The sequence below is a fragment of the Arachis hypogaea genome, chromosome 18 (assembly GCF_003086295.3).
Source record: "Arachis hypogaea cultivar Tifrunner chromosome 18, arahy.Tifrunner.gnm2.J5K5, whole genome shotgun sequence".
NCBI lineage: Eukaryota > Viridiplantae > Streptophyta > Magnoliopsida > Fabales > Fabaceae > Arachis > Arachis hypogaea.
The window spans coordinates 30,226,844-30,250,536 of NC_092053.1; the positions used below are offsets into that span (position 1 = coordinate 30,226,844).

General features: G+C 37.7%; 1 protein-coding gene across 1 annotated transcript; it reads left to right on the plus strand.

Annotated features, from left to right (window-relative positions):
- The first annotated feature begins 5,844 nt into the window (after positions 1-5,844).
- Positions 5,845-8,733, plus strand: LOC140181343 (uncharacterized). The gene is made up of 6 exons (XM_072224882.1): positions 5,845-6,131; positions 6,326-6,429; positions 6,554-7,221; positions 7,330-7,398; positions 7,522-7,954; positions 8,408-8,733. Exons 1-6 carry the CDS (start codon positions 5,845-5,847, stop codon positions 8,731-8,733), a joined length of 1,887 nt encoding a protein of 628 aa, XP_072080983.1.
- The last annotated feature ends 14,960 nt before the right edge of the window (positions 8,734-23,693 follow it).

Sequence of the window (23,693 nt, forward strand, 5' to 3'; positions counted from 1 at the left end):
CAAATTAAAAAGATAAGTTCTTTTAACCTTTTAAACAGACTTGCAAAAAATTATATTGATATTTCTAACTTTTTAAAATATATCTCTAAATATTTAATATATTTTTTTAAATTAAAATATTTTTAAATATAAAGTATCATTCCTTTTCCAAAAATTATTTTGTCAAAAATTAATTTTCTTCATAGACAAAATAATAGCATAGTGAGGATATCAAATATTTCTACCACAATATTATTGTTCAACGAAAGTAATAAACAAAGAAATAACAAAGATTCTACAGCATAATGAACCTTTATACAATAATTATTTTGGCACTATAATTTTTAATTATGAAAATTTTTTGACAAAATTTGAAACATGCCAAGTATCTCATAATTATTTTTAAAATATAATTTTAATTTGACAAATTTTAAAACATGCCATGTATCTCATAATTTATAAATATCAATATAATTTTTTTCAAGTCTGTTCAAAGATTTTAAAAAATATTTATCTTTTTAATTTGGTAATTTTATTTTAAATAATTTTTTTAATATATTTACATGATTGACAAAATATTAAAAAAAATAAAAAAAATCCAAAAATCAATTTATTATTATTTTCTTTTATATATACTTTCTAAATAACTTTTTGGATGACCCAACAAAAGGATTAAATACATGCATTATTTGTTATTATCCCAAAAATGTATATTTTGTCAAACTAAAATTAATTTTGAAAAATACAAATATTATTTCTTTTGTTTTTGGTTTATTTTTTGTGGGTCAAAATAGTAATTCATTTTAACAATTTACATCATATTTTTTTTTGTTGAAAGAGTTTACATCATATTGTCACTAATCCAATATGTTTATTTTAATTTTATTTTAACCCAAAAAAAAAATATTCTTATGCTATTTTAAAATTATCAGAATAATTGGGCTTAAATAAATGGGATATTATAAGGCCTGATAGTTTTTGGAAGAAGAATGAACCGAAGAACCAAGTACCCAACATCATAAAAGAATGGCAATCTTTCATCAACTTCGGGGAAAAAAAGATGTAAGGACCATTGAATCATTCCCCAAAAAGGATTATTTATTTAGTTACAAGAAAATATTTATATTCAATGGTCCAAATCAGTTTTTCTTTTTTGTTTTTGTATCCATGTTGAACTATAACCTTTTCTCTCTCTTTATTTATCTCAATTCAGTAATAACACATTTCTTGGCCCAATCCGTTTCTTGATTTTGCGCCTCAAATACTAATTCGATATAAAATTATTATATAGACTAAATATGTATAGTTATTATAACTGAATCGGTAATTAATCCGGTCATATGGCTGAATCATTAGATTATTAATTCAACTGGTAGATCACTGATTCACTTGGTTGACTCAGTCATAATTAAATAAAAATATAAAATTATAAAATAAAAAATAAAAGTTAAAATGCATTCCTTAAAAAACGTAACATATTAGTAAAAATCAAGTATCAATTATTAGATATAACTTACGATGCAAAAAAAGATAATAAATTAATTACTGGTATAAAATATTTAGACAATTTAAATGAATAAGAGAGAACAAAAAATAACACAGTCGGTTTCTAATGGTATTTGTAAGAACCGCAACTAATCAATTGGTTAATTAAGTGATTAATTGTCCAAATTAGATACCAAAAAGTTAGAGAGAGAATTTGAGGATTTAAAGGTGATTTTTGGACTCAGTAGGTTTTTCTGAGTCAGAAAATGTGCTTTTTGCGAAAAATCACGAACCGGCAGTTGAACCGGTTGAACCGGTTCAAGTCTGCCCGGTACCGCATGAGAAAAGTGAAAACCGGTGAAAACCTTAGAAAAATGTTAAGAATGAAAAATCGGGCGTTAATTTTAAAGGTTTGGCCCGAAGTTGGGCCAAACAGGCTAAAAAAAATGCTAACGGTTGAACCGGGCCCAAGCCCAACATATATAAGCACTTAAGTGAACCCATTTTCAGCACAACACATAAACAAACACACTCATATCTTCCAAAGCTCATATCTTGAGCTAGAGAGCTCCAATCGCCGCACCGTTTGCGGCTACGCGTTCCTTGTGAAGAGCTCTACAAAACCCACCCAAGAAACCCTCAAGATAATAACGAAATCTTCCCAGTTTTTCTCTTGAAAATTTCGGGTACTTAGGATTTGTGCCTAAATGAGTTTTTGTGATTCTTAGTGGTTAGGTTTGCTCTAATCCTTGTTTAGCCTTGGATTCTTGCTAGTAAATCTGTTGGAGGAGGTAAGAGCCACAAAACCCTTGTAAATTTATGTTTAATTGGAACCCTAGGTTGATTTGAGGTGATTTATATGTATATAGTTTGATTATTGTAGCTTTGGGAGCTCTTAGAACTTATTTGTGCTTAGTAGAGTGGAAGTGAAAGCCTGGAATTTGATTGAAAGCTATTTGGTGATCAATTTGAGTTTTGGTGCATAAAAGGGAATCGGCCAAGGTATGATTTCAGTTTCCTCTATGTAGTATATAATATTCATGACACTTAGGCTAGTGACCTATAGGATAGGGTTGGAAATTTATATGTTGTTGATGATTATTTGGGTTGATAATGTATAATGAATTGATGTTGTTGTTGTGATTGAATGATGAAGTTGAGATATGATGGATTGGATGAATGAATATTGTTGATTATTAATATGAATCATGATTGAGCTGATGAGAAAAATTGATAGTGATATAATGTTGATTGGTGAATATGTGATATATGTGATATTGAGGTTGAGAATAATATGTGAAGAAAAATGTGGAAAGAATGGTGCAAAATGCCATGAAGTGTAGGTGTTGATGAGAAATGGAGTTTTGGAATGGTTCTATTTGGTATTGGTTGGGTTGAGTTGTGAAAATAAGTAATTTGGTAAATTGTGAACTTTTGGTAAAATGGAGTTTTTGGTGAACTTTGCTTGATTATAACTTTTGCCTTGATTTTCAAAATAGATTGAAATTTATTTATAATTAAAGATCTTTGAAAACTCTTTAAATCGATATAAAATTTGTGAAAATTAGAATTTTGTAGAGGAAGTTATGATCCTTCAAAGTTGGTGTTAAAAATCTGAAATTCTGTAAATTTGCAGGATTTCAAGATTTGCTGATATGTGCGGGCGCACACACTCGTACGGACACACACGCTGCAAAAATTTTGACCTGTGCGGACGCACACATCTGTGCGCACGCACAGGCAGGAAAGTGCGTTCTGGTCGCGGCGCTAGCACAACTTGTGCGCGCACATATCCAAGGAAAAATTTCAACTTGTGCAGACGCACAAGTTGGGGAGGTTGGTCTGTTGGGGGCGCTGGCATAGGTTGTGCGAGCGCATAGATCCTTGTAAAAATTGACACCTGTGCGTCCGCACACCCCTGTGCGTACACACGCGTTTTAAAACTCTCAGGAGTGTGCGTACGCACAGACCCTTGTGCGGCCGCACACGTCCTGTTTCTCAAAATTTTATTTGTTTTCAATTATTCTACCTTCCCAACAAGGTTGTAAGCTTCTAAAACACCATTTTAAGACTTTTGGGCCTAGTTTTGAGTATTAGAATATAGGATGTAACTTAAGGGTTCTAGTACATGGTTTAGTGATAAATTAGAAAACGGAGGCCTAGGTTTCTGGCGTGCTGAGAATGATCTGACGTTGGGTGGAGGATAAGTGATATATGAGATAAGGAATGATGAACTTTGATATTGGAAATTGAGTTATGAATGGACAGTGGTTGAGATGATTCGAGGACTTGGATTGAGATGATGGATCTCTGTATACTGAAAATATTTTCTGAAAACCACTGAAATATTGTTTTTATTGAGAATATGAGACGCTATCCATCCGGCAGGGACGGCGGTTGAATCCCGCCTGTCGAGGTAGCGGCGGCGGCGTAAGGGCGGTGGTTCGTCCCGCTTGCGTTGAGATGTGAGGTCTGTGGCAAGAGTATCCCGCTTGCATCCCTTCGGACCTATAGGCGAGCAGGCACCGGTACCTGGATAGTGATCCGGGCACTATATCTCGGGGGTTCCATATGAGAAATCCGAAGGGCGACATCTCCATGGAGATATGTCGGGTTGGCAGTTGAACCGACAATGTGATATCATAGCCAGTAGGACATGCATTGATCATATGCATTTTCTATCTGTTTGTATGCCTTGTTTACTTGTAATGGCTTGCCTAATTGAATAACATGCTTATTTGCTATCTGAATTATTTGTCTTATATGCGTCTACTTGTGTTTTACTTGCATTATATATTACCTGTGTTTTCTACTGGGATTGAGGAGGTTCTGAAGGCGGCGGCGATGGGATCGCATGGAGGATAGGTTGGTGAAGGCTGTGGGACAGCGATGTTTGGTTAGAATAGAAATCCCTTAAGATAGATCACCCGGTTTACTTATGATAAAGTTTATATTATGCTTACTTGTTTTAGAATGCTTTAAGCTTGAATCTTGTGATGGATATGGAGCTTAGGATTGCCTTTGGCGTCCCTGGGTCTTATATCTTACATCACTGGGCACTGTTATCATACTGAAAACCTCCGGTTCTCATACTATATCTTTGTTGTGTTTTTCAGATGCAGGTCGCAACCCACCTCGGTGAGTTGCTTTGGATGGCGACAGGAGCGGAGGATCTTGGATTTTTTTGGAGTCTTTTTGGTTTATCTGTTTATACATCTCTCTTTTGTATTTTGTTTAGCCTAGAGGCTTGTATTATGAGAGAAAAACTTGTATAAGCTGTTTTTAAACTGTTAGGTTTCTATATGATTCTGTATACTTGGGTATGGCTAGCCGGCTTAAACTCCGCGAGTCGAGGCTAGTTTCCTATGATATTATATACTTATATTTTGTTATATCTTATCTATTTCTTGTGCCTTAAGCTAGTAGTTCGTTAGTACGATTTTTGCGCTTTTCAAATCCTAGTTTTTGAGCTATATCTTTCATCGGCCTTCTAGATTATATTATTTCTTCTATATATTATACGTATGAGCTTTAGAACTGTCATAATCTATGGTTAACCTTTGCTTTACGACGTGAGGTAAAGCTTAGGCTAATTAGGGTGTTACATTTAGTGGTATCAGAGCGGTTCGTCCTCGTGAGTCTGAGGGATGAACCGATTGTGCTTCAATGCATACTCTGTGTGTCTTTTCTTTGATGCTATTAGGTTATCTGTTTGATATTGCATAACATGCTTGTTTGTGAGTGCCTGTTTGGGATAATTGAAGCACTAGGCTTTTGATATTGAGACTGATCACCTTGATATCGATTGTTTGGTGTAGACAGGAACCCGACATGGCTACTCGCGGGCGAGGTCGAACACATACGCGAGAAAGTAGGAATGAGCAACCAGCTGACAATCACGCCGAATTCATGGCGGCAATGGCAAATCTCGCTAATACCGTGGAAGCTAATGCTGCTGCAACTCTGTAAGCTATGCAGAGATTGGGCCAACTGGCCGGGAACGGAAATGGCAATGGGAATGGCAAAGGGAATGCCAATGATAATGCTGAGGGTAACGACGATAACACAGGAGGAGTTCCGATGACCTTGGCGACGTTTCTCAAGGTTCATCCGCCAACTTTTCGTGGATCCACAAATCTTACTGAAGCGGACCACTGGTTCCAGGCTATAGAGCGTACTTTACAGGTGCATCATGTTCCTCTTAATCAATATGTAGAGTTTTCCGCTTATCAGCTAGCGAGAGAGGCCCAACCCTGGTGGCAAGCTGAGTGTCGTTTGCTACAGCTTCAGAACGCCGACATTCCATAGGAGGTGTTCCAAACGGCTTTCTATAAGAAATACTTCCCTGAGTCCGCAAGGGAAGCAAAGGAGATTGAGCTAATGCAGTTGAAGCAAGGTTCCATGTCTGTGGCTGAGTACACCAACAAGTTCGAAGAGTTTTGTAGGTTTTCTCGGGTGTGTAAGGGAGACCCGAAGACTTACGAGAGCTGGAGATGCATTAAGTACCAGAGGAGTTTGAAGGACAACATTATGACTACTGTGGCTCCTATGGAGATCCGTGTCTTCTCCGACTTGGTGAATAAGGCTAGAGTAGTGGAGGAGTATGCCAAGACCATGGCGGCATCTAAGGACACTCATGGTGGGAGCTCTAGTCGGGGGCGTGGCAAGTATTTCCATCCTAGAGGACAAAGCTTCAAAAGAGGAGGATATGCGCCTTAAGGCCAAGGGGGCTTCAGAAAGAACAATCAGAATCAGTTTCAGTATGCTAGGGGAAGAGGAAATCAGAGTAAGGATTCTCCGGATTTAGCTTGTAATCATTGTGGATGTTTTCACCCTTATGACTCATGCAAGATTGGTTTAGGTGGTTGCTTCAAGTGTGGGTTGCCTGGCCACATTGCAAAGGATTGCCCTCGTTGGAGGAATTAGAATACGGGCCAGAGTCAGCATCAAGGCCGAGTCTTTGCTGTAAATGCCAAGGATGCTTCCAAGGCGGATCCATTGATGAGAGGTATATGTCTAATCGGTGATAAATCCTTAGTTGCATTATATGATACTGGAGCTTCGCATTCGTTTATTTCGTTTGCTATAGTTGAGGAATTAGGCTTGAAAGTGTCAGAGTTACCTTTTGATCTGCATGTACATACTCCGCATCAGACAGTTATGACTAGATCAGGTTGTAGACAAGTAGGTTTCAAGCTTGAGGGTAGAGAGTTTGTGCATGATTTGATCTGTTTACCAATGGTGGGGCTTGAAATGATTTTGGAGTTTGATTGGTTGTCAAAGAACCGGGTTTTGTTGGATTGTTTTGAACGGACAATTTGGTTTATGCCGGAAGGAGAAAATGGGGCAGTGGTAGCTACGAGGTATTACCTGAACTCTGTAATGGTGCATTGTAGTAGGGAGGAGTGTCAAGGTTATATTCTGTTGGCTGCGAATATGTTGGGTGATGCCCAGAACTTAGATCAGATACCGGTGGTTAAAGATTTTCCAGAAGTGTTCCTAGAAGATATCCCGGAGTTTCCACCTCAAAGGGAAATTGAATTTGCAATCGAATTGGTGCTGGGAGCCAGACCAGTGTCGATTGCGCCATATAGAATGACTCCGATAGAGCTGGCAGAGTTAAAGACTCAGCTGGAAGAGCTTTTGAATAAGAGGTTCATTCGACTGAGTGTATCACCGTGGGGAGCGCCATTTTTATTGGTAAAGAAGAAGGATGGAGGAATGCATTTGTGTGTGGATTACCGACAGTTAAATAAAGTAACAGTGAAGAACAAGTACCCGCTGCTAAGGATAGATGACTTGATGGATCAATTGCAAGGAGCTGGAGTGTTTTCCAAGATTGATTTGAGATCCGGTTACCATCAGATAAGAGTGAAGGAAGATGATATCCCTAAGACTGCTTTTAGGACACGCTATGGATACTACGAGTTTGCGGTAATGTTCTTTGGGTTAACGAATGAACCTGCTGTTTTCATGGATTACATGAACAGAGTCTTTCGTCCCTTTTTGGACAAATACGTGGTGGTTTTCATAGATGACATTTTGGTTTACTCTAAGATGGTAAAAGAACATGAGGAGCACTTGAGAATTGTGTTGCAAATCTTGAAGGAGCGTAAGTTGTACGCTAAGTTGTCAAAGTGCGAGTTCTGGAAGGAGGAAGTAAAGTTCTTAGGCCATGTGGTGAGTAAAGGAGGAATAGCTGTAGATCCTTCTAAGGTAGAAGCGGTGATGGAATGGGAAAGACCGACGACTGTGACGGAAGTTAGGAGCTTCTTGGGCTTAGCGGGGTATTACCGAAGATTTATCGAAGGATTTTCCCGGATTGCGCTACCAATGACAAAGTTGACAAGGAAAGAAGTGCCATTCGTGTGGACGTCAGAGTGTGAAGAGAGTTTTCAAACGTTAAAGCAGAGATTAACTTTAGCACCTGTTTTGATCTTGCCGGAACCGCCTGAACCGTTTGAAGTGTACTACGACACTTCTTTGGAAGGTTTGGGTTGCGTGTTGATGCAACACCGGAACGTGGTGGCTTACGCATCGCGTCAGCTGAGACCGCATGAGGTGAATTACCCCACTCATGACTTGGAATTAGTGGTGATTGTGTTTGCATTGAAGATTTGGAGGCACCACTTGTACGGAGTAAGGTTTAGCATCTTTTCTGATCATAAGAGTCTCAAGTATATCTTTGATCAGAAGGAGCTTAATATGCGCCAGAGAAGGTGGATGGAGTTGCTTAAAGATTATGATTTCGAGTTGAGTTATCACCCTGGAAAGGCGAACGTAGTAGCAGACGCTCTGAATCGGAAATCTTTAACAATTGCTTGGATGAGGATTAAGGTAGAGGAGCTAGTAGATAAGTTCGTGGATCTTAAGCTGGATATTGGTGAAGTTGCCGGGTGAGCTTGTTTGAACCAGCTACAAATCTCAAGCACGTTTAAATCAGAAATACAAAGGGCTCAGCCAGTTGGTGATAAGAGGCGCGAAGAATTCACTAAGGATGATGAAGGGTTTTGGAGGTACAAGGGAAGGATTTGCATACCAGATGTAGGGAGTTTAAGACAAGATTTATTGTTAGAAGCTCACAACAGTGGGTTTTCTATTCATCCCAGAAGCACTAAGATATATTATGACTTAAAGAAGATGTTCTGGTGGCCGGAGATGAAAGGTGATGTAGCAACCATAGTATCCAAGTGTTTGACTTGTCAGAAAGTGAAGATAGAGCATCAGAAACCGTCAGGAATGCTACAACCACTTGAAATTTCTCAGTAGAAGTGGGAAGGAATTGCGATGGATTTTGTGACCGGTTTACCAAGGACTAGGTCGGGATTTGATGCGATTTGGGTGGTCGTAGACCGCTTAACCAAATCCGCTCATTTTCTGCCTATTCGAGTAAACTGTTCTATGGATGAGTTGGCGAGATTGTACATCAAGGAGATAGTAAGGTTGCATGGTGTTTTGTCGAGCATAGTATCGGACCGTGATTCCCGATTCACCTCAAGGTTTTGGGGAGCTTTCCAAAGAGCTTTCGGTACGAAGCTATGTCTTAGCACCGCATATCATCCGTAAACCGATAGACAGTCAAAAAGGACTATTTAGACGTTGGAGGATATGCTAAGAGCATGTGTGTTGGATCAACCCGGGAGTTGGGATCGTTACGTGCCATTGGTGGAGTTTGCATACAACAACAGTTTTCATGCGAGCATTGGGATGGCTCCGTATGAGCCTTTGTATGGACGGAAGTGCGTCTCCACATTGTTGGTATGAATCTGGTGAAGCAAGTATTTTGGGTCATGAAGTAACAGCAGATACTACTGAGAAGATTAAGAGAATACGAGAAAGGATTTTGACTGCTCAGAGTCGACAAAAGAGTTATGCGGATCAGAGAAGGAAACCGTTAGAGTTTGAGGTAGGAGAACACGTATTCCTTAGGGTTACACCAACAACTGGGATTGGAAGAGCAATTGATAAACCACTATTTTATGGTTTATCTTGTGCTCAATTGAGTGGTTTTTATCAACTCTTTACCCACTTATTCATACTATTTGCATGGTTTTACATTAGCCTTCCTAATTATGTGCTTTGATTGAAAACATGCTTCTTTGGCCTTAAGTTCCCTATGTTTGATCCTCTCTTATTACCATTAGATGCCTTGATATGTTTTTAAGTGATTTCAGAGATTATAGGGCAGGAATAGCTCAGAGGATGGAAAGGAAGCATGCAAAAGTGGAAGGAATACAAGAAGTTGGAGAAATTGCTAAGCTGTCCAGCCTGACCTCTTTGCACTCAAACGGCTATAACTTTAGCTACAGAGGTCCAAAAGATGCGGTTTCAGTTGCGTTGGAAAGCTAACATCTGGGGCTTCGATTTGATATATAATGTGCCATAGTTTCCCTGAAGCTAGGCGACACGAATGCGTGCTCCACACAGACGCATTGCAGTGGCAAAAATCAGCGTGGCAGATTTCTTCTCCAGCGATTTCTGGGCTGTTTTCAACCCAGTTTACGGCCCAAAAAACACAGATTAGAGGCTATAATGTAAAGGAATCCATTCATTCAGAATAATCAACTCATAATACACAATTTTAGGATTTAGATGTAGTTTTTAGAGAGAGGTTCTCTCCTCTCTCTTAGGATTAGGATTTAGGATTTTTATTATGTTTAAGCTATGATCTCTTCATTCTAGGTTCTATGTTCCTTCAATATTTATTTTCTACTTTTATTTACTCTAATACTTTTATTTGTATTTGATTTATGTTGCCCAATTGACTTATGAACCTTTCCATGTTAGAGTTGAATTTATGTTTAGACGTAATTTGATGTGTTTCAAATTTATGAATGCTTTTAATTTAATTTAGAATTTTCCTTTTTGGCTTTGGTTGAGTCATTGGAGACACTTGAGTTATCAAACTCATTGTTGATTGAAAATTAGAATTCTTCAAGAATTAATTCGAGTTCCAATAACTCTAGCCTTTCCCAAGGAAAGACTAGGACCTGAGGAATCAAAATTAATTCATCCACTTAACTTTCTTTCATAGTTAGAGGTTAACAAAGTGGGAGAAAAATCCAATTCTCATCACAATTGATAAGGATAACTAGGATAGGACTTCCAGTTCTTAACTTCTTATACCTTGCCAAGAGTTTTATTATTTATTTAAATTAATTCCTTACAATTTACTTTCTTGCTATTTACTATTCTTGCTTTTTATCTTATACATTAAAAACCCAAAATTCTACCTTTTTCATAACTAATAATAAGTCATACCTCCCTGCAATTCCTTGAGAAGACGACCCGAGGTTTAAATACTCGGTTATCAATTTTATTGGGTTTGCTTAGGTGACAAACAAAACTTTTGTAAAGAAGGAATTCTTGTCGGTCTAGAAGCTATACTTATAACGGAAATTTATTTTTAGAAAAATTCTAAATCGCGTGAGAATTTTGCTCTTTCAAAATGGCGCCGTTGCCGGGGAATTGCAAACGTGTACCTTATTATTGGTTATTGTAAATATTTGCTTTTTGCTTGTTTATTTGTTTTTATTTTTATTTTTTATTTTTGCTCTTTCGTAAATTAAGAGGTTATTGATTTTTATTTAGTTATAAAAAAATTTTTTCAAAAATTTTTTCTTGGTGTTCATCTTGATCTTCAAGTTGTTCTTCGTGTTCATCTTGACCTTCAAGTTGTTCTTAATTGTTTTCTTCGTTTTGATCTAAAAATTTTAAGTTTGGTGTCATTTTATTGTTTTTCTCTTTCCTCATTAAATTCAAAAATTCAAAATTTAAAACTCAAATTTCAAATTTTAAATTTCAATTTCCAAAATTCAAATTAAAAAATATTTTAAATTCAAATTTCAATTTTCAAAATTCAAATTTCAAAAATTTAAAATTTAAAATTTCAAAATTTCAAATTTCAAATATTTAAAATTCAAATTTCAAAATTTAATTTTCAAATTCAAAATTTAAATAACCTTTTAATTTAAATTTTTTTTATTTTCGTTTTTAATTACTATTATGAGTTCTCACCCCTCTCGCTTTGTGTTTGGTTCCAATGTTGTTGCAAGGAATGGAAATTATAACAGGAACATGCATCAAGGTCAAAATAATCAGAGATGGAAGGAGCCACAAGGATCTGATCAACCCTTCCGGCAACAACACGTTCCACAGTACCACAGACAAAGACCATTCCACGACGCATGCCAAGACAATAGTTATGGTGGACCCTTCCGTAACAACCAACATCCACCAAATTACTATAGTCAAGAGCCATTCCAGGGGGCATACCAAGATGATAGATATGATGGACCCCCGTCATATGCCTATGAACCTCCTCAACACAACTTTGAACCACCACACTCACAAGCCAACTACCACCATTCACCTCCATATGACCCTAACCCGTATCCACCATACCAACCACCTCATGAGCCAAATGAACCATACAAAGAACCACCCCCATTCCAACACAACTACTCTCATGAATTACCACCTCAATATTCACCATCTTCATATCCTTATCAAGAAGAACCACCTCCCTATTATGAACCCTCTTTCCCAACCAATAAACCATCATCTCCACCCCAACCTCCAATGGATGACAGACTTTGTGTTATTCTTCAAGGGCAAGCGAAGATGCAAAGGAGTGTACTGGAACTCACTACTGCCTTAACCGAGGTAGTAAATATAATAGCTTTCCGACATCTGAGCACTCAAAGTACTCCCATGGCTGCATGTGGAGAATCAAAAGAAGAGCGTAGTATGAAGGAGACACTAGAAATTTTGGTGGACAATGTGGAACATGGCTTTGTATTGGAACAAGTGGAGGAAGCCATAAGAGTTGCAGAGGAAGAAATGGTTGAAGAACTGGGAAATGCTGAACCTCCATGGAAAAGTCAAGACATAGAGCCTCCTTCCAAGACGGTTGCATTTGATGTTGAGGAGGGTGTACAACCTCCAAGGCATGTTATGGTTAAGGAATTGGAAGAGGTCGATCAAGAGATGGAGATTCAAGAAGAAGAAGCACAACCTCCCATGCCCTTGGAAAGCAGTGAAGAGGAGATTGAATTGGAAGAAAGCCACCAAGAGGAAGAGGTTGAAATTGAAGAAGCTTACAAGGAGGTGGAAGTTGTCAAGGAAGAACCCAAGAGAATGGAGCTGGAAATCACCTTACCACAGTTGCTGGAGACCTCTTCCCCAAAGCCATCACCATCCATCCCTTCATTCAAGTGGGTAAATCTCTCATCTCTAAGCTTAATTAGCTCACTTGAATATGCTTTGCTTGAAACAGATGGTCAGCTTAGAGCTCTTTGTGGCTATAAAAGCAAGCGGGAGATGGTTAGTGGTAGGAGTCGTCATACAAGATTCAATATGGTGGAAAGCTCAGAGTTTAAATGCAAAGGTTGGTGTAAAGCTCAACTGAATGGGTCTAGGAAGTTGTTTGGCCGCCTTAGTGAGAATACAGATTGCCTGCCACCTGGATGAAACAATATTGCTCAACAAGAAGACGGGTGCAAAAGCAAGGTTTGGGACCCCGGAATTCATTATGGAAATCAACACTCTTGGGGCCTTGTCACTTGCTTTAACTTGCTTGAAGGCTTTCTGCGCCTAGTTTGGGATCCCGGAGGCCATTGGAAGTCCAAGCATTGGTGGCAGTTTCAGGATGAGTTCAAGCACAAGCCGCCATGACAAGGAGCTCACCAAATGTCCAACTTAAGGACTTTAACTAAAAGTGCTAGGTAGGAGACAACCCACCATGGTATGATCGTCCTTTTTCATTTTTATTTAGTTTTATTTGTTTTCGAATTTTATTTTATTTTATTGTATTGAACTTGGAGTTTTGCATAACATTCATATTAGCATTGCATTCTGCATTTTTCATGCATAAAAAAAAAGAGAGAGGGAGAGAACGTGACGCGACAGCGTCGCCGACGCGTCCGCGTCGTATGTGCCTCAGGAAGAAAAAGCAATCGAACAGAGAGTCATGCGGGAGCGTGGCTGGAGGCGTGCCTTTGGCACAAATCACCCCACGCGATCGCGTCGCTGACACGTCCGCGTCATGTGGGAAAAATGCCTCCTACGCGTCCGCGTCACCCACGCGAACGCGTGGCCCTGTGAAATCGGCGTAAAGAGGTGTATGACAGAAAATCCTGATGGAGTGGGGCTGGAATCATGCTATAAGCACAAGCCCTACCACGCGAACGCGTGCCCCACGTGTTCACGTCATTTTTAACGAAAGGCCATTCATGCGATCGCGTCAAGCACGCGATCGCGTCACCCAATAATTTGGCAAAGAGAGTTTCGAACAGAGAGTTGCGCGAACGCGAGGCTGCACTCGCGCCAATCGCACAAATCGGGTCACGCGATCGCGTGACCCACGCTTCCGCATCACCTGACCTTATCGCGCACCACGCGACCGCGTCACTCACGCGTCCGCGTCACCTGCGCCGCACAGCTTATCCAGATCAGCCAAATATCTTATCTTTTCTTCCCCAATCCTAATTTTTCTTCTCCTTTCTTACTTTCTTCTTCTTCATTTTTTTTAACTTCTCATCCCTCTTATCTTTTATTTTATTTTACTTAATTTATTCACATATTTCATTCATTGCATTTTAATTTTGTGCATATTTTTATTTTCTTTTCTAAATTTATTATTTTCCATTGGTGTTCAAATGTTCTTATTCAACTGTTACATCTTTTCTGGTATTTTCTTGGTGCTTATGACTTGTTTTATTCTGATTGGGTAACATTTTTTAAATCAATGCTAATCTTTTATAATACTCGTACTTCTCTTGCATTGATATGAACTTATACTATCTTGCATTACCCACATTCCCCTCTCCTTTGTTGCAAATTCTGCACCACTGGTATGCCATGTGCTTCTATTGTTTTCTCACGTACATGTTGAAGCTTCCATGTAAATGAGCTCCTTATTATCTGGCATTAACACCCATATTTTATTTATTTTCTATCTTTATTTTGGGTTACTTTTCTTCCCTTTCTCTTTCAGGATGGCCACCAGGAAGAGAATCAGAAGACGTTTACATAGGAGAGACAAACAAGTTCCTACGCACATTTCTTGATGAGAAAAGCGTCAATTGAAGCAACCCATCCACTTGCACATCTTAGCATGCACTGAGGACAGTACAATCTTTAAGTGTGGGGAGGTCGATACCGATCTCCATGAGTTAGTTACTCTTCTAGCTCAACACCAATGGTTTATTTTCCTTGTTAGTTGTTACATTTACATGTTTGATTGCATATTTGTTTGATTTTGTGCATATTTTACCACTTGGTTGAAGAAATATTTTCTTTCTCAAAAAAAAAAAAAACTTTTAGAGCATTTCACTAATTTGAATAAAATTTAATGTTACACTTGTTTGAAGAAATATTATACTGGAACATGGTTTAGAGCTTGAACACACAAACCAGTGAGATTTTGAGCCTATTTGATTGGTTGTATTTTATCAACCAAAATTTTATTTTTGGTGTGTGTTTTTCTCTCTAAAATTGTGATTTTTGTCTTGATTAATTCTATATTTCCATTATTTGATGTATCATACACTTACATGATTGAGACCTTTGTTTTACTGAACTTACATACCCATATGGCCTTACCCTTTTATTATTCTTTGCAAACCAATGTTGAGCCTATTATACCCCTTTGTTCTTTACTTTAGCACATCATTAACTCTAAGCGAAAGACAATAATGTCCTTAATTTGAATCCTTGGTTAGCTTAGACTAGTGAGAGTGCTCATGAATTAAGTGTGAAGAAGTGAATTTGGAAACATTTGGTTTGAGAATTGAGTATGTTAGAATTTTCTGAAAATGTGAAAGAAATGTTTAGGACATGATTCATGCATCCAATAATTTAATCATATGCATTGAGAAAAATAAAAGAAAAAAATATATATATATAAAAAGTGAGAAAAAGAAAAGAAAAAAAAAGAGCAATTAAGCAAAAAGGGGACAAAATGCCCCAAAGTAAATGGTGAAAGCAATGCATATGTACTGTACTTGAAATTAGAATGCATGAATATGTGGAAAACATGGTTAATGGATAGTTAGATGTGGTATCATGATTACATGGATTGTATAAAGTTAGGTGAAAAGTTTAAGTTAATTAAGGATTCAGATTTTAGTCTACTTGGCCAAATACAATCCTACCTTGACCCTAACCCCATTACAACCCTTAAAAGACCTCTTGATATGTGTATTTGTGCATTAAATTTATGTTGATTGTTAGATGAAGAGCAAGCCTTAGAAAGCAAGGTTAGTAGAGAATTCAGAGAATCGAACCTAAAACACTTGAGTGATTAGAGTGTATACACTACCAGTGAGGGTTCGATGCTCAATTCCTTGTTCCCTGCTTTCATGAGCTATTTTCTTCTTGCAAGTCTATTTGTACTTCATTTTTATGATTTGAATTAGTGAAATCCAGTTCATATTTCTTCTTGAAAGATTTTTTTACTTTTAACTAAGTAGGTAGAAATATTTTGCATGTAGTTGCATTCATATAGATAGGTTGCATTTCATATTAATCTACCATTCCTCTTCATCTTTATAGCTTCTCTTGAGCTTAGCATGAGGACATGCTAATGTTTAAGTGTGGGGAGGTTGATAAACCACTATTTTATGGTTTATCTTGTGCTCAATTGAGTGGTTTTTATCAACTCTTTACCCACTTATTCATACTATTTGCATGGTTTTACATTAGCCTTCCTAATTATGTGCTTTGATTGAAAACATGCTTCTTTGGCCTTAAGTTCCCTATATTTGATCCTCTCTTATTACCATTAGATGCCTTGATATGTGTGTTAAGTGATTTCAGAGATTATAGGGCAGGAATGGCTCAGATGATGGAAAGGAAGCATGCAAAAGTGGAAGGAATACAAGAAGTTGGAGAAATTGCTAAGCTGTCTAGCCTGACCTCTTCGCACTCAAACGACTATAACTTTAGCTACAGAGGTCCAAACGATGCGGTTTCAGTTGCGTTGAAAAGCTAACGTCTGGGGCTTCGATTTGATATATAATATGCCATAGTTGCCTTGAAGCTAGGCGACGCGAACGCGTGCTCCACACAGACGCGTTGCAGTGGCGAAAATCAGCGTGGCAGATTTCTTCTCCAGTGATTTCTGGGCTGTTTTCAACCCAGTTTATGGCCCAGAAAACACAGATTAGAGGCTATAAAGTAGGGGAATCCATTCATTCAGAATAATCAGCTCATAATACACAATTTTAGGATTTAAATGTAGTTTTTAGAGAGAGAGGTTCTCTCCTCTCTCTTAGGATTAGGATTTAGGATTTTTATTATGTTTAAGCTATGATCTCTTCATTCCAGGTTCTATGTTCCTTCAATATTTATTTTCTAATTTTATTTACTCTAATACTTTTATTTGTATTTGATTTATGTTGCCCAATTTACTTATGAACCTTTCCATGTTAGAGTTGAATTTATGTTTAGACGTAATTTGATGTGTTTCAGATTTTTGAATGTTTTTAATTTAATTTAGAATTTTCCCTTTTGGCTTTGGTTGAGTCATTGGAGACACTTGAGTTATCAAACCCATTGTTGATTGAAAATTGGAATTATTCAAGAATTAATTCGAGTTCCAATAACTCTAGCCTTTCCCAAGGAAAGACTAGGACCTGAGGAATCAAAATTAATTCATCCACTTAACTTACCTTCATAGTTAGAGGTTAACAAAGTGGGAGAAAAATCCAATTCTCATCACAATTGATAAGGATAACTAGGATAGGACTTCTAGTTCTTATACCTTGCCAAGAGTTTTATTATTTATTTAAATTAATTCCTTACAATTTACTTTCTTGCCATTTACTATTCTTGCTTTTTATCTTATATATTAAAAACCCAAAATTCTACTTTTTTCATAGCTAATAATAAGTCATACCTCCCTGCAATTCTTTGAGAAGATGACCCGAGGTTTAAATACTCGGTTATCAATTTTATTGGGTTTGCTTAAGTGACAAACAAAACTTTTGTAAAGAAGGAATTCTTGTCGGTCTAGAAGCTATACTTACAACGGAAATTTATTTTTAGAAAAATTCTAGATCGCGCGAGAGTTTCGCTCTTTCAGCAATCAAGACCAAGAAGTTGACCTCAAGATATATAGGACCGTTTGAGATTTTGAAGAGATTCGGGCCGGTGGCGTATCAAGTCGTTTTGCCACCTCAACTGTCTAACTTGCATGACGTATTCCACGTGTCACAGTTCCGTAAGTACACGTCAGATGTGGCTCATGTGTTGGAGCCTGAATCGGTTGAGTTGAAGGAGAACTTAATTTTCCAAGTAACACCAGTGAGGATCGATGACACTAGAGTGAAGAAGCTGTGAGGAAAGGATGTCCCATTGGTTAAAGTTGCTTGGGAGCGAGTCGGAGTAGAAGAGCACACTTGGGAATTGGAGTCTGAGATGCGAAAGGATTATCCCGAACTTTTCTCAGGTAATCCAAATTTTGAGGGCAAAATTTCTTATTTGGTGGGGAGAATGTAAGAACCGCAACCAATCAACCGGTTAATTAAGTGATTAATTGCCCAAATTAGATTCTAAAAAGTTAGAGAGAGAATTTGAGGATTTAAAGGTGATTTTTGGACTCAGTGGATTTTTCTGAGTTAGAAAATGTGTGCTTTCTGCGAAAAACCGTAAAAAATCGCGAACAGACAGTTGAACCGGTTGAAGTCTGCCCGGTACCGCATGAGAAAAAGTGAAAACCGGTGAAAACCTTAGAAAAACGTTAGGAATGAAAAGCCGGGCGTTAATTTTAAAGGTTTGGCCCGAAGTTGGGTCAAACGGGCTAAAAAAATGCTAACGGGTTAGACCGGGCCTAAGTTGGGCCCAAGCCCAACATATATAAGCACTTAAGTGAACCCATTGTCAGTACAACACATAAACAAACACACTCATACATGCTGAAAATAGAAGAAGAGAGAAACCCTTGAGCACTATTCATTGTCATCTTCCAAAGCTCATATCTTGAGCTAGAGAGCTCCGATCGCCGCACCGTTTGTGGCTACGCGTTTCTTGTGAAGAGCTCTACAAAACTCACCCAAGAAACTCTCAAGGTAATCACGAAATATTCCCAGTTTTTCTCTTGAAAATTTTGGGTACTTACGGTTTGTGCCTAAATGAGTTTTTGTGATTCTTGGTGTTTAGGTTTGCTCTAATCCTTATTTAGCCTTGGATTCTTGCTAGTAAATCTGTTGGAGGAGGTAACAGCCACTAAACCCTTGTGAATTTATGTTTAATTGGAATCCTAGGTTAATTTGAGGTGATTTATATGTATATAGTTTGATTATTGTGGTTTTGGGAGCTCTTGGAACTTATTTGTGCTTAGTAGAGTGGAAGTGAAAGCTTGGAATTTGGTTGAAAGCTATTTGGTAATCAATTTGAGTTTTGGTGCATAAAAGGGAATCGGCCAAGGTATGGTTTCGGTTTCTTTTATGTAGTATATAATATTCATGGACACTTAGGCTAGTGACCTATAGGATAGGGTTGGAAATTTATATGTTGTTGATTATTATTTAGGTTGATAATATATAATGAATTGATGTTGTTGTTGTGATTGAATCATGAAGTTGAGATATGATGGATTGGATGAATGAATATTGTTGATTATTAATATGAATCATGGTTGAGCTGATGAGAAAATTGATAGTGATATAATGTTGATTGGTGAATATGTGATATATGTGATATTGAGGTTGAGAATAATATGTGAAGGAAAATGTGGAAAAAATGGTGCAAAATGTCATGAAGTGTAGGTGTTGATGAGAAATGGAGTTTTGGAATGGTTCTATTTGGTATTGGTTGGGTTGAGTTGTGAAAATAAGTAATTTGGTAAGTTGTGAACTTTTGGTAAATTGGAGTTTTTGGTGAACTTTGCTCGATCATAACTTTTGCCTCGATTTTCGAAACTAATTGAAATTTATTTATAATTAAAGATCTTTCAAAACTCTTTAAATTGATATAAAATTTGTGAAAATTGGAATTTTTTAGAGGAAGTTATGATCCTTTAAAGCTGGTGTTAAAAATCTGAAATTCTGAAATTCGTGCGGACGCACACGTTGCAAAAATTTTGACCTGTGTAGACGCACACATCTGTGCACACGCACAGGCAGGAAAGTGCGTTTTGGTCGCGGCGCTAGTACAGCTTGTGCGCGCACATATCCAAGGAAAAATTCCAACCTGTGTAGACGCACACGCTTGTGCGGATGCACAAGTTGGGGAGGCTGGTCTGTTGGGGGCGCTGGCACAGGTTGTGCGAGCGCACAGATCCTTGTAAAAATTGACACCTGTGCGTACGCACACCCGTGTGCGTACACACGCGTTTTAAAACTCTCAGGAGTGTGCGCACGCACAGACCCTTGTGTGGCCGCACACGTCCTGTTTCTCAAAATTTTATTTGTTTTCAACTATTCTACCTTCTCAACAAGATTGTAAGCTTCTAAAACACCATTTTAAGACTTTTGGGCCTTATTTTGAGTATTAGAACATGGGATGAAACTTAAGGGTTCTAGTACATGGTTTAGTGATAAATTAGAAAACGGAGGCCTAGCTATCTGGCGTGCTGAGAATGATCTGACGTTGGGTGGAGGATAAGTGATATATTAGATAAGGAATGATGAACTTTGATATTGGAAACTGAGTTATGAATGGACAGTTGTTGAGATGAGTCGAGGACTCGGATTGAGACGATGAATCTCTATATATTGAAAATATTTTCTGAAAACCACTGAAATAATGTTCTTACTGAGAATATGAGACGCTATGCGCCCGGCAGGGACGGCGGTTGGATCCCGCATGTCGAGGTAGTGGTGGCGGCGTAAGAGCGGTGGTTCATCCCGCTTGCGTTGAGATGTGAGGTCTGTGGCAAGAGTATCCCGCTCGCATCCCTTCGGACCTATAGGCGAGCAGGCGCCAGTACCTGGACAGTGATCCGGGCACTATATCTCGGGGATTACCATATGAGAAATCCGAAGGGCGATGTCTCCATGGAGATGTGTTGGGTTGGCAATTGAACCGACAATGTGATATCACAGCCAGTAGGGCAGGCATTATCATATGCATATTCTATCTATTTGTATGCCTTATTTACTTGTAATGGCTTGCCAAATTGAATAACATGCTTATTTGCTATCTGAATTATTTGCCCTATATGCATATACTTGTGTTTTACTTGCATTGTATATTACCTGTGTTTTCTATTGGGATTGGGGAGGTTCGGAAGGCGGTGGCGATGGGTTTGCATGGAGGATAGGTTGGTGAAGGCTGTGGGACAACGGTATTTGGTTAGAATAGAAATCCCTTAAGATAGATCACCCGGTTTACTTATGATAAAGTTTATATTATGCTTACTTGTTTTAGAATGCTTTAAGCTTGAATCTTGTGATGGATATGGAGCTTAGGATTGCCTTTGGCGTCCCGGGATCTTATATCCTACATCACTGGGCACTGTTACCATATTGAGAACCTCCGGTTCTCATACCATATATTTGTTGTATTTTTTAGATGCAGGTCGCAACCCACCTCGGTGAGTTGCTTTGGATGGTGACAGGAGCAGAGGATCTTGGATTCTTTTGGAGTCTTTTTGGTTTATCTATTTATACATCTCTCTTTTGTATTTTGTTTAGGCTAGAGGCTTGTATTATGAGAGAAAAACTTGTATAAGCTATTTTTAAACTGTTAGGTTTCTATATGATTCTGTATACTTGGGTATGGCTAGCCGGTTTAAACTCTGCGAGTCGAGGCTAGTTTCCTATGATATTATATACTTATATTTTGTTATATCTTATCTGTTTCTTATGCCTTAAGCTAGTAGTTCGTTAGTACGATTTACGCTTTTCAAATCCTAGTTTTTGAGCTATATCTTTCATCGGACTTCTAGATTATATTATTTCTTCTATATATTATACGTATGAGCTTTAGAACTGTCGTAATCTCTAGTTAACCTTTGCTTTACGACGCGAGGTAAAGGTTAGGCTAATTAGGGTGTTATAGTGTTTGTGAATTGTGATGAAGACATTTTCAAATTAAAATTCTAGCCTCCAAAGAAAATAGAAAAATTCATCTCAGCAACAATTTTCAACAACAAATTCAACTCAATGATGAATTTCAATTAAGAAAAATTTAGATAAATGATTATTTCAGCAAGACAACAACAAATTCAAGGTTCAGTGATGATAATCAATAACAAATTCAACTTTAATGATTTTTAGCAACAAAACTGAAACTGAAAGAACAGGAAAATTTGTTGGAACTCACCAAATCGGATTCTGATTGCGCGAAGGAAGCTGACGGCGAGTAAGAAGCGGACGACGAGACTCGAAATAAGAAGATGACAACGACGACCAGTTCTGGGACCTGCTGCTTCTGCTGCCAGCTACGACGAGCACAGAGAAGGCGTGCGAGTGCTCCCCAGTGCGAGACGGTGACGATTGATGACATAGAGGCCGACGACAAGCTTGAGGGGAGACTGAAGATGAGAGAGGGAGAGTACTTGAGTGCAAGAGCCAGTGAGCGACAATAAGAGAGATGAAAGAGCTCGAACTTCAGGCTTTAAGCCTTAGGGAGAGAGTGACAAGACGAAGGACACAAGGGCTAGGACAAAAAAGTTTTGAACTTTGATAAAGGGAAACTGTGCCATTTATGAAATTAAAAAAAAAATTAAGCATGATTTCGGTCCGGGTTATATAAACCTGTCTGATCAACGATTTTGATAAAAATCGCACAAGTTGAACCGATTTTTACTAGGTCCGATGTTTGGACAATTTGAAAAGTGACTCGGTCCGACTAAATGATTGGGTGATCGAATTTTCGGTCGGGTTGAGTCGAATTTGATAATTATGTAAATATGTGTAATATATCTTTTACAAAAATAAAAAATAATGTTATTTATGATAACCAAAAGAATTATTATTTTTTTGGGTATTCAAAAGGGCTTAAACCTCAAAAGAAGAAACAAACAACATAGACAAGCATAATCCGGGCCAAAAGAGTTTTTTTACTGTCATTAACTAACAGATTCCTAGGATTACAAAGGGGTTGATCAATAAAATAGAATCTAATATTGGGTTTTAAACTTTTTGTCATCTTAGCTGAGACTTTAGTTCAAGTAATAAATCATATGCCTTTTAATATGTTGTAGCCAGATTCAAAATTTAACGAAGACCAAGTAGTGGATATAAATCCTTGAGTGTTGGGTGCGTGATCGATGAGTATATAGTGTGATGAGTTAGTTTATGATGTAACGTCTAAAATTAGAAAAAAAAACTTTCTTCCCCCAAATAATCTGCACTGCGGTTTCCTTCCTTATATGTATGTTTCTCCTTAATGCCTCTCACTAAAGTTTTTGGAATATTATTATCCTTTCTGTCCTTCAAAACCACAGTGATTGTTGATACAGAATCTTCCTCCACAATGAATTCCTCATTTCAAACTCCTAACAAATTCTAAGCCCATGATATATTCCCCAAAGCTATGCTTGAAATGTAGTACAAACTCTAATGTTAGCCATAAAACCAACAATTCAAATTCTTTGGTGATCTCTGATTTGTCCTCCACATCTTGTCTTACCCGAGTTATTCATCGTTATTGCTCCATCTGTATTGCGCTTTGTCCATCCTTTAGGAAGTGTCTGCCACGCAATATGGACCTCGTTGTAATATATTGTATAGCAATATGGCCATAAACCCTAAACCAAAAGTGGTCATTTATGCTTTTGTATAATTGTGCACTCTTTTTCACAGTTGTCAGTGTGTACTTAAATCCGTAACTTAATTTGTATGTGAGCTTATATTATAGGCTTTTGGTTCTTTTTCTTGGTGAAAATGAAGCAATTTGAATAGCATGTTTTGTAGCTGAGATTTAGTTGAGATGACACATTAGATTGCCTCTTAACATACTACATCTGGATTTGAACTTTGGCAATGTCAAGTGGTGAATAAAAAGCCTTAAGAATGTTGGGTGTATGAGTGGACGGTGTGTATGAATTTGTGATATAATAATTTCTAGGATCAATGGGCTTTTAATTCATCTGCTAAAAAAATACCATGTTTTTTTTTGTCAGTTTGATTACTAAATTCTAGAATCAAACTAAATGTAATTCGTGTAAACTAAATATAAAAGGCTCGATTTAGACATTTAGTTGAATCAAAGGTTTGGTTAACTTTCAGTTTCCAAGTTAACATATCATGATGATTTACGCTCTTTGTTTTTGTGTT